The sequence below is a fragment of the Bison bison genome, unplaced genomic scaffold (genome assembly GCF_000754665.1).
Source record: "Bison bison bison isolate TAMUID 2011002044 unplaced genomic scaffold, Bison_UMD1.0 scf7180017864163, whole genome shotgun sequence".
Lineage (NCBI taxonomy): Eukaryota > Metazoa > Chordata > Mammalia > Artiodactyla > Bovidae > Bison > Bison bison.
In genome coordinates, this window is record NW_011494735.1 from 13,306,317 (window position 1) to 13,318,679 (window position 12,363).

Below are 12,363 nucleotides of genomic sequence, written 5' to 3' on the forward strand. Positions count from 1 at the left end.
ACTCATTGGAAAAGACTGTGATGCTGGGAGGGATTGGGGGCAGGAGGAGAAGGGGATGACAGAGGATGAGATGGCTGGATGGCATCACCGACTCGATGGACGTGAGTCTCAGTGAACTCCAGGAGCTGGTGGTGGACAGGGAGGCCTGACGTGCTGCGATTCATGGGGTCGCAAAGAGTCTGACATGACTGAGTGACTGAACTGAACTGAACTGATATTGAGATTGCTTTATCCTTTCCATATTTCCTATCTTTTCTATAAAGAGTATACATTATATTCTTTAGGGAAAGTCAAAAGGCTTTCCTTTTCCATTTCCTAATGGGTCATAATATTTACTAAATGACTTCTCTATGCCTAGCACTAGGCTAAACATTTTATTTGTAATTTTGCATTTAATCCTTAAAAAATTCATTCTGACATATTTCGACCATGATTACATAGCAAATGCGGAGGAAACTAGGATCTTACCAAAGTCTGTCTGCATCTTATATTAACCAGTCCATAAAATGGCTTCACCAAAACTCTTGGTTAAGTGTCATGTCACTTTTTGGACTAACCACAGTTTTTCACTTTATCTAAATCTAAATTATTAAGGCCAAATGAGTCAGGGACAAAGTTTTTGCTCCATTTGATTATTGATAATATTGAAAAACTAGGCTGGTACCAAATAATTGGAAGGTTTATTGACTTTTAAACAAGCTACAGCTTATATTGTTTATATTAATTTTGCCTCATGCTTATGCAAGCATCTAATTCTTAATAATAGTTATTATTGGCAAAATTTTGTAGGCACAAACCCAAATTATTTTTCATATGCATATTCAGGTGATTCTGAAACAGACCTATTCGTTTAGTCAGAGTTTCCAACATTCTGACTAGAATTTAGTTCAGTTCAGTTCAGTCACTCAGTAGTGTCCAACTCTTTGCGACTCCATGAACCACAGCATGCCACCCTTCCCTGTCCATCACCAACTCCCAGAGCTTGCTCAAACTCATGTCCATCCAGTCAGTGATGCCATCCAACCATCTCATCCTCTGTCATCCCCTTCTCCTCCTGCCTTTCAATCTTTCCCAGCATCAGTGTCTTTTCCAATGAGTCAGTTCTTCTCATCAGGTGACCAGAGTATTGGGGCTTTAGCTTCAGCATCAGTCCTTCCAGTGAATATTCAGGACTGATTTCCTTTATGATGGATTGGTTGGATCTCCTTGCAGTCCAAGGGACTCTCAAGAGTATTCTCCAATACCACAGTTCGAAAGCATCAATTCTTCAGTGCTCAGCTTTCTTTATGGTCCAACTCTCACACACATCTATGACTACTGGAAAAATCTTAGCTTTGACCATACAGACCTTTGTTGACAAAGTAATGTCTCTGCTATTTAATATACTGTCTAGGATGGTCATAGCTTTTCTTCCAAAGACCAAGCATCTTTTAATTTCAAGCCTGTACTCACCAACTGCAGTGATTTTGGAGACCCCCACCCCCGCCGCCTGGCTCCAAAAGTCTGTCACTGTTTCCATTGTTTCCCCATCTATTTGCCATGAAGTGATGGAACTGGATGCCATGATTTTCATTTTTTGAAAGTTGAGTTTTAAGCCTGCTTTTTCACTCTCCTCTTTCATCAAGAGGGTATTCAGTTCCTCTTCACTTTCTGCCATAAGGGCGGGGTCATCTGCATATGTGAGGTTATTGATATTTCTCCCGGCAATCTTGATTCCAGCTTGTGCTTCTTCCAGCCCAGCCTTTCTCATGATGTACTCTGCATATAAGTTAAATAAGCAGGGTGACAATATATAGCACTGATGTACTCCTTTTCCTATTTGGAACCAGTCTGTTGTTCCATGTCCAGTTCTAACTGTTGTTTCTTGACCTGCATATAGGTTCTCAAGAGGCAGGTCAGGTGGTCTGGTATTCCCATGTCTTTCAGAATTTTCCACAGTTTATTGTGATCCACACAGTCAAAGGCTTTGGCATAGTCAATAAAGCAGAAATAGATATTTTTCTGGAACTCTCTTGCTTTTTCGATGAGCCAGCGGATGTTGACAATTTGATCTCTTGTTCCTCTATCTTTTCTAAAACCAGCTTGAACATCTGGAAGTTCAGAGTTCACATATTGCTGAAGCCTGGCTTGGAGAATTTTGAGCATTTCTTTACTAGCGTGTGAGATGAGTGCAATTGTGTGGTAGTTTAAGCATTCTTTGGCATTGCCTTTCTTTGGGATGGAATGAAAACTGACCTTTTCCAGTCCTGTGGCCACTGCTGAGTTTTCCAAATTTGCTGGCATATTGAGTGCAGCACTTTCACAGCATCATCTTTCAGGATTTGAAATAGGTCAACTGGGATTCCATTACCTCCACTAGCTTTGTTCATAGTGATGCTTCCTAAGGCCCACTTGAATTCACACTCCAGGATGTCTGGCTCTAGGTGAGTGATCACACCATTGTGATTATCTGGGTCATGAAGATCTTTTTTGTACAGTTCTTCTGTGTATTCTTTCCACCTCTTCTTAATATCTTCTCCTTCTATTAGGTCCATACCATTTCTGTCCTTTATCAAGCCCATCTTTGCATGAAATATTCCCTTGGCATCTCTAATTTTCTTGAAGGGATTGCTTGTCTTTCCCATTCTGTTGTTTTCCTCTATTTCTTTGCATTTATTGCTGAAGAAGGCTTTCTTTTCTCTCCTTGCTATTCTTTGGAACTCTGCATTCAATGCTTATATCTTTCCTTTTCTCCTTTGCTTTTCGCTTCTCTTCTTTTCACAGCTATTTGTAAGGCCTCCTCAGACAGCCCATTTTGCTTTTTTGCATTTCTTTTCCATGAGGATGGTCTTGATCCCTGTCTTCTGTATAATATCACGAACCTCCGTCCATAGTTCATCAGGCACTCTGTCTATCAGATCTAGGCCCTTAAATCTATTTCTCACTTCCACTGTAATCATAAGGGATTTGACTTAGGTCATACCTGAATGGTCTAGTGGTTTCCCCCACTTTCTTCATTTTAAATCTGAATTTGTAAATCAGGAGTTCATGATCTGAGACACAGTCAGCTCCCGGTCTTGTTTTTGTTGACTGTATAGAGCTTCTCCATCTTTGGCTACAAGAATATAATCAATCTGATTTCGGTGTTGACCATCTGGTGACGTCCATGTGTAGAGTCTTCTCTTGTGTTGTTGGAAGAGGGTGTTTGCTATGACCAGTGCATTCTCTTGGCAAAACTCTATTAGCCTTTGCCCTGCTTCATTCCGTACTACATGTAGGAAGAGTTTAAACACTGACTTTATATACATCAAAAAATTCACGCTTGGCCTGGCAGTTATTGTGACAATTAGGGGCAGGCCAAGAGGTCTAAGTAAATACCTACATTTAGCATTAATTAAAACAATGCTATACAGTTATTACTAGAAAAGATAGGTCAACAAAAAGTATTTAAAATTTATTACATGTAAGTCTAAGACTAAACGAAGTCTTCACTTCAAACATTAATGTACACATGTGTTGTTACTCAGTCTCTTTACTTGATAATTTAGCACAGACACTTTTATAGTCATCTCTGACAGTATTTTAGATCTTTAAATCTAAAGATAAAGGTTACAAATATGGGATATAAGTATCTGATCAAGAAAATGACTTTGACTGAACTTCTCTTCATTCTTGCATTCCTATTGATATATTCCGATCATTGATATTATAAATGTATTCCTTCCTTAAGCATGTAACAAGTTCTATATTAATATAACCATTATACTCCAATAGGAAAACAGATATTAACCTTTTGAGAGCATTACTTTAAAGTTTTGACTTATTTTTAAAAAACAAGAGAAATTTGTTTACCAATGATAAAGTGATATTTTATTTTTATATTTTTAACAATACAAGTTGATATAGGTAAAAATCTGCAAGTCATGCTAATTATCAGTCTAATTTAAATTCTCAAGTTCATAATACCAGGCTATAAATGAAATTTTTGTCTAAAATAGACTAATTAGGAAATTTAAAATATATAATAAGGCTAAAATTAACACATCTACAGTCTTTTAGGGTATTAGTTGTCTATCATTACAAACCACATTTACACTACAAAGAAAGTCTCAGCTAATGGATATTAATTTTATGCTATTTTCTTTCTTTGATGATAAATATTCTTACCAGCAAGAGGAGGACCAAGGAGGACAGGACAACACTCCACAACTGTGACGAGTCCCACAGCACTGGAAAATCTTTGAGCACCAACAAGGTCCATGAGCGTTTCAAAGAGGACACTGCTAACACTCCCAAATCCAAGACCAAAAAATACAGCATACACCACCAGGCTTGTGTAGTCCTCAGCCAACGCACATAAGAGATGACAGATTCCAGTGAACATCACTGCAAAACTGAAGAAGTACTGGATTCGGGGTCGGATTAATTTGGAATTGGCAATAAGTCCTACAGTAGGTCTGGCAAACATATCAACAAAAGCCATAACAGAGAGCAAGAAAGCTGCAGAATACTCATCAATTCCTTTGTCTTTAGCATATGGAGCCAAGAATATAACAGGGGCGAAGAACCCCAGAAACATAATGACATTTCCAGATAAGTATATCAGAAATCCTCTATGCTTAAAAAGGGAGAAATCTAAATATTTATTAATTTCTTCCCATACTGATAACTTTTTTTGTCTTTTCTTCATACTGCAATCAGTTTCTCTTACACCAACCTTATTTTTAGACTCAGTACTTGCTTTGGGTTCAACAGGTCTCATAAGGGACCCAGCCACACAGCAGTTCAATAGTAAACCTCCCAAAATCATGAAGCTTCCCTTCCAACCATAAGTATTAAAGAGGTACTGATTGAAAGGAGCCAAAGTACTTAAGAAAACAGGACTTCCTGCCATTGCAAGGCCATTCGCTACAGGTCGTTTCTTATAGAAGTATTTGCCAATGATTGTTAAGGCAGGCTGCAGGTTGAAGGCCAGACCTAAACCTAAAAAGAACAAAACAAAAGGAAGAAAAAAACACATTATGCCACTCACATAAGAAATCACTTGTCAAAATGTACATTCAAGTGGAGATGGCAGAATGAAAAGGCAACAGCACACAGTAAATAAAAAATTTTAAAATTTTAAAAATTACATATTGTCAATAAGATACCACATAAACAAAAAGGTTCTCATAACTAGACATCTGAGATGCAAGACTGTTTCATAGCCCTTTCCTTTTAAAACACAAAAATAAAACCAAGAACTTCTTCTAATGTTGCAACAATCAGAGAATAGGTGGAAATTGGAACACAGTTCATTAGTTCTTAGTCATAACCACTTAATTCCATAAATAAATTAATTTCTCTAACCTCTCTCTTTATATACACATGCAGAGAATAGATATTTTCCTTAAGGGCAAGAGTGTATTTAAAACATGAATACTTTCTTTTCAGTACAGAATAGACTAAACAGATTAAAAAGGTTGTCATTTATAAATAATCTTAGATCTCCTGTAGGTATATCTTTCAAAGCTATGCAAATAATAAAAAAGAGTAATAAATTCATGCCATTAATTTCATGTTCTTCATCCCTCACGTTACACATTTCATAACTACAGAGGTGAATGTATATTAACTAAAAAATAATTTTAGCTGACTGTTTATATGGGTCAAAAGTTTCTGCTGTCTAGGGACACCCTGACAGTGCTAAGTTAGCTCATCAAGATACTATTTGGCAACAAAAATGAAAGTTTGTTAAAAAAGTAAATACAAGTGATTTACACAAACTACCTCTCTTTACCCTTTAGCCTAGACATGATTCTGTGTTATTTAGGATCTATAGAAGTAGGAATTCTTTGGCATTTACCAATTTATGCAAATTTGAGACAGTATTACAAATTGGTTAAGTATTTAGATTCCAGGACACTGGGTTCTGATTAAGTATATCTGGCAAATACTTAATGCAAATCTCTAATACAAATATTTGTATTTAATATTTGTAATAGTATTCAGATTGATTATATTCTTTGAAGCCAAAGATGAAGAAGCTCTATACAGTCAGTAAAAACAAGATGAGTGGCTCAGATCATGAACTCCTTATTTAAATTTAAATTCAGATTTAAATTGAAGAAAGTAGGAAAAACCACTAGACCATTCAGGTATGACTTAAATCAAATCCCTTATGATTATACAGTGGAAGTGAGAAATAGATTCAAGGGACTAGATCTGATAGACAGAGTGCCTGATGAACTATGGATGGAGGTTCTTGACACTGTACAGGAGACAGGGATCAAGACCATCCCCATGGAAAAGAAATGCAAAAAAGCAAAATGGCTGTCTGAGGAGGCCTTACAAATACCTGTGAAAAGAAGAGAAGCCAAAAGCAGAGGAGAAAAGGAAAGATATAAGCATCTGAATACAGAGTTCCAAAGAATAGCAAGGAAAAATAAGAAAGCCTTCTTCAAGTGATCAATGCAAAGAAATAGAGGAAAACAACAGAATGGGAAAGACTAGAGAACTCTTCAAGAAAGTTAGAGATACCAAGGGAACATTTCATGCAAAGATGGGCTCAATAATGGACAGAAATGGTACGGAACTAACAGAAGCAAAAGATATTAAGAAGAGGTGGCAAGAATACACACAAGAACTGTACAAAAAAGATCTTCATGACCCAGATAATCACGATGGTGTGCTCACTCACCTAGAGCCAGACATCCTGGAGTGTGAATTCAAGTGGGCCTTAGGAAGCATCTCTACGAACAAAGCTAATGGAGGTGATAGAATTCCAGTTGAGCTATTTCAAAACCTGAAAGCTGATGCTGTGAAAGTGCTACACTCAATATGTCAGCAAATTTGGAAAACTCAGCAGTGGCCACAGGACTGGAAAAGGTCAGTTTTCATTCCATCCCAAAGAAAGGCAATGCCAAAGAATGCTCAAACTACTGCACAATTGCACTCATCTCACACGCTAGTAAAGAATTGCTCAAAATTCTCCAAGCTAGGCTTCAGCAATACGTGAACCATGAAATTCCAGATGTTCAAGCTGGTTTTAGAAAAGGTAGAGGAACCAGAGATCAAATTGCCAGCATCCGCTGGATCATCGAAAAAGCAAGAGAGTTCCAGAAAAACATCGCTTTCTGCTTTATTGACTATGACAAAGCCTTTGACTATGTGGACCACAACAAACTGTGGAAAATTCTGAAAGAGATGGGAATACCAGACCACCTGACCTGCTCTTGAGAAACCTATATACAGGTCAGGAAGCAAGAGTTAGAACTGGACATGGAACAACAGACTGGTTCCAAATAGGAAAAGGAGTATGTCAAGGCTGTATATTTAATTTACATGCAGAGTACATGATGAGAAATGATGGGCTGGAAGAAGCGCAATCTGGAATCAAGATTTCCGGGAGATATATCAATAACCTCAAATATGCAGATGACACCACCTTTATAGCAGAAAGTGAAGAGGAACTAAAAAGCCTCTTGATGAAAGTGAAAGAGGAGTGAAAAAGTTGGCTTAAAACTACACATTCAGAAAACAAAGATCACGGCATGTGGTCCCATCACTTCATGGGAAATAGATGGGGAAACAGTGGAAACAGTGTCAGACTTTATTTTTTTAGGCTCCAAAATCACTGCAGATGGTGACTGCAGCCATGAAATTAAAAGACACTTACTCCTTGGAAGGAAAGTTAATACCAACCTAGATAGCATATTGAAAAGCAGAGACATTACTTTGCCAACAAAGGTCCATCTAGTCCAGGCTATGGTTTTTTCAGTAGTCGTGTATGGATGTGAGAGTTGGACTGTGAAGAAAGCTGAGTGCCAAAGAATTGATGCTTTTGAACTGTGGTGTTGGAGAAGACTCTTGAGAGTCCCTTGGACTGCAAGGAGATCCAACCAGTCCATCCTAAAGGAGACCAGTCCTAGGTGTTCATTGGAAGGACTGATGTTGAAGCTGAAGTTCCAATACTTTGGCCACCTGATGCGAACAGCTGACTCATTTGAAAAGACCCTGATGCTGGAAAAGATTGAGGGCACGAAGAGAAGGGGACGACAGAGGATGAGATGATTGGATGGCATTACCGCCTCAATGGACATGAGTTTCAGTAGACTTTGGGAGTTGATGATGGATAGGGAGGCCTGGCATGCTGCGGTTCATGGGGTCGCAAAGAGTCAGACACAGCTGAGCAACTGATTTGAACTGAACTGAATAGTGTTCCAAAAAACTGATATGAAGGAACCAGTAATCAGCTTTGATGAATGACAGGGCAGTATGCTCTCTGATTCTACCTTAGCCATACTTGTGAGATATGCAGAATGAGTGTAGATCCAACGTCTAAGTAATGAAACTATTGTCAGCAGCTGGTAAGAGGAAGGACTCAAATTCCCAGGAATTGTGCTTCGAGGTTCACATTTCTTTACCTATGCCATCTTCCTCCCTGTGCCCCTATTCTGTCACCTGGAATTTTGCTTTCACATGTTAATGCAAGTTTTCCTTAGGAGTTTGTGGTCATCTATTTCCTACCTGGCATGGTAAAAGGAGCATGGCACTTGAAATGAAAATATCTAAGTCTCCCTCAACTACTTACTTATGTGTACTACTGGGCAAAACACTTAGAGTTCTTAAATTCCAGTTTTTTCAACAAGAACATAAAAGGGTTTTGCTAAAATCAAGTGAGGTCTACAGCTCCAAGATGATGTATAATGTTGTTGTGATGATGATTATTATATGCTAGTATTTATTTAAAAAGTGACAAAATGCTGGATATTCTGTAAAGTATCATATATTCATTTTCAAACAAATGAATGAATATATAGTTCATTGAATATATGGTTCATGAATATATAGTTTATTTTTACAAATGAATATATGGTTCCTCCTACATATTTCCTTTTCCTCCCAAAGGAAAGAGCTATCATTTTTCCATTTTAAAGACAAAGAGATGGAGGCATAAGGAGGGGTATTTATCCACGATCACACAGCTAATATGTGCTGAGTTAGGTTTAAAAGCTAGACCTGAATGATTTCAAATACCAAGAAGTACTGGCTGATAATGACTTAAGATAAATCTCTTATGGTTATATTTAATGGTTGACTAGAAGCACCAGAGCCTTTGAGACTCAAATAAATTGAACTGAAGTTAGAATAACATAAAATACAATTGATATTTATGATACGGTAACATCAAAACCATCTTTTTCCTAATACATGACTTTGTGGGCCCAGCCTGAATTCTATGGCCAAATGAAATATAGCTGACCCTTGAACAATGTGGGGTTTAAGGCTCACCCTCTACACAGCTGAAAATCTATGTATCATTTATAGCCAGCTCGCCTTAGGACTCAGCCAATCACGGCCTGAGTAGTAGAGTAGACCCCTACAGTTCAAATCCATGTTGTTCAAGGTCAGCTGTACCTAGTATTTCTTCACAAAGAAACGGTATTCTCTCCACCATGACAATTCTTAGATATAAGAAGATTCTCATTTAGAATGTCAAAGATGTTTTACAAAGTCAAAAAAGAAGAGTTGTCCATAGGTTGTAAAGAGTAGATTTTAACATCACTATTACTGTAGGCTTTAATATATCTAATTTTTCAATCAGATGATGCATTAATCCAAGGTCAGACTGACTTAAAGTCATAAAAAATACATTTACCTTTTTATCTGTAATCAAAAGGAAATAATTAAATTTCTTTATATATTGAAGTCTAATTTTTCTAAAACTTTGAATGTAAATTTGTGTAATGCAATTTGCTATTGAAGCTAATAAAGATCATATTTTCCAAATGTGCGTAATCAGGTAGCTAGAGTCTACAGACATGCTTAAGAAACAACTCTAACCAAATGACAGGAACTCACTTTAAAATATTTGTGTTTAGTGACAAATGTGTCTTTCAAATTTTAAAATAGAATCCTTTAGTAAGAAAAGGTAGGGAGGCTCATGCAGAGCTCTATCACTAATTAGAATACAGGCAACAATTCTATGTTAAAGCTAAATCAAAGAATCCAGGAAATATCTTTTTTGACATAATTTTTAACCTATTATGAGTGATCAGTCAGACACTAATAGTAATAAATAATTAAAGCATTTTTTTTTGAAATGAAGCTATGTATATGCCAGAGAGTCTGTGTCCACAATATCACCTTCATAGCCTGAAGATTAAATGTTTAAACAGTAAAAACAAACCAAAGACGTTTTCTTTTTGACATTTATATTATAGCCATAACATGTCTGATAACTTGCTTTTTCCATTTCTTGAAATTAGTTTGATTGGTCAGCCTATAGCCAGGAGTTTAACATACCAGATGACAATGCTTTAAAGTATATAGCACCTGATATTAAAAAAAAAAATCAAAGAAAATAAGAATGTTCTATTGCTCATGCTTCTGACAGAACTTTGCAAACAGTAGAAGTGTTAAGAAAAAATAAGCTGAAAGCAAATCTTCACTTACCGCAAATTAATCCCATTGTGAAGTAAAGCTCTACTACGTTGGTACTGTAAGAGGCTGAGACCATACCCAAACAGCATAACAAACCTCCTACCATCACCACTGGCCGGCTACCATATTTATTCACCAAAACACTACTTATAGGACCTGAGGTAGAGAAGAAGTTAAGAAATATTCAGTTGCTGGGTTATTTATTTATTTATAACATTTGTTAATTTTGAAAGTTGAGAAAACACATTTTAACAATCAAAGAAAAGTATTAGTTCATATGAAACCACATGAAAACTTTTCAATACTTTCCAATCCATTTGACTGGTTGTCTTTACCCATATATCTACAAGCACATAAAATAATAAATTAGAATTGTTTAATATCAAGTTTGGTAGGACCATAATAATTCAACTTCTGACAGAAAAGCTTTTTAATGAGACATAGCTAACCTTGTTGTTGTTGTTAATCTCTAAGTCATATCTGACTCTTTTGCATTCCCCATAGACTGTAGCACACCAGGCTCCACTGTCCATGGGATTTCCCAAGCAAGAACGTTGGAGGGAAGTGCCATTTCCTTCTCCAGGAGATTTTCCTGACCCAGGGGTCAAACCCGTGTCTCCTATATTGGCAGGCAGATTCTTTAATGCTGAGCCACTGAGGAAGCCCTAAATATCTTAATAAATGGAGATAAATTTACTTATTAAAAATTTAAGGGTTATATAAATAATCTATCTCTTAGAATTTTACTTTCTGGAATAATGTGTGTTTAGGCACACAGATATATGCCTTTAATTGAAGCTGACTTGTTTTTATTATACCCCACTGTGACTTTTTAATACCATATTTTTTATTTTAAGACCCCAACTCTTTACAAATCTCATTATATTAGAAATGAGGATTCTTATACTGACAGTCTCTTAACAATCCCTGTTCATCAGGGGCCACCAAGGGTAGTAATGTTGCTTCCATGCCTTAGGTATGTTTGAATTCATTTCAATCTGGCCACTCAGTCATGTCAGACTCTTTGCGACCCCATGGACTGCAGCATCCCAGGCTTCCCTGTCCATCACCAACTCCTGGAGCTTACTCAAACTCATGGCCATCGAGTCGGTGATGCCATCCAACCATCTCATCCTCTGTCATCCCCTTCTCTCACCTTCAATCTTTCCCAGCATCAGGGTCTTTTCAAATGAGTCAATTCTTCTCATCAGGTGGCCAAAGTATTGGAGTTTCAGCTTCAACATCAGTCCTTCCAATGAATATTCAGGACTGATTTCCTTTATGATTGACTGGTTTGATCTCCTTGCATTCCCAGGACTCTCAAGAGTCTTCTCCAACAGCACAGTTCAAAAGCATCAATTCTTCAGCACTCAGCTTTCTTTATGGTCCAAATCTCACATCCATACATGACTATTGGAAAAATCATAACTTTGACTAGACAGACCTTTGTTGACAAAGTAATATCTCTGCTTTTTTAATATGCTATCTAGGTTGGTCATAGCTTTTCTTCCAAGGAGTAAATATCTTTTCATTTCATGGCTGCACTCACCATCTGTGGTGATTTTGGAGCCCAAAAACATAAAGTCTGACACTGTTTCCATTGTTTCCCCATCTATTTGCCATGAAGTGATTGGACCAGATGCCATGATCTTAGTTTTCTGAATGTTGAGCTTTAAGCCAACTTTTTCACTCACTTCTTTCACTTTCACTGAGAGGCTCTTTAGTTCCTCTTTGCTGTCTGCTGTAAGGGTGGTGTCATCTGCATATTTGAGGTTATTGATATATCTCCCAGCAATCTTGTTTCCAGCTTGTGCTTTATCCAGGCCGGCATTTTGCATGATATACTCTGCAGGATGACAACATATAGCCTTGACATACTCCTTTCCCAATTTGGAACCAGTCTGTTGTTCCATGTCCAGTTCTAAGTGTTGCTTCTTAACCTGCATAGATTTCTTAGGA

General features: G+C 37.2%; 1 protein-coding gene across 8 annotated transcripts in view; it reads right to left on the reverse strand.

The window, feature by feature from the left end:
- Window positions 1-12,363, reverse strand: part of SLC16A7 (solute carrier family 16 (monocarboxylate transporter), member 7) — a 195,306-nt gene that overhangs the window by 2,257 nt on the left and 180,686 nt on the right. For all 8 annotated transcript variants that reach the window (XM_010841608.1, XM_010841611.1, XM_010841609.1 and 5 more), the window contains 2 exons: window positions 10,417-10,560; window positions 4,147-4,962 (listed from right to left, as the gene is read on the reverse strand). In XM_010841608.1, coding sequence (XP_010839910.1) covers window positions 4,147-4,962; window positions 10,417-10,560 — 960 coding nt within the window. The remainder of the gene's footprint in view (window positions 1-4,146; window positions 4,963-10,416; window positions 10,561-12,363) is intronic.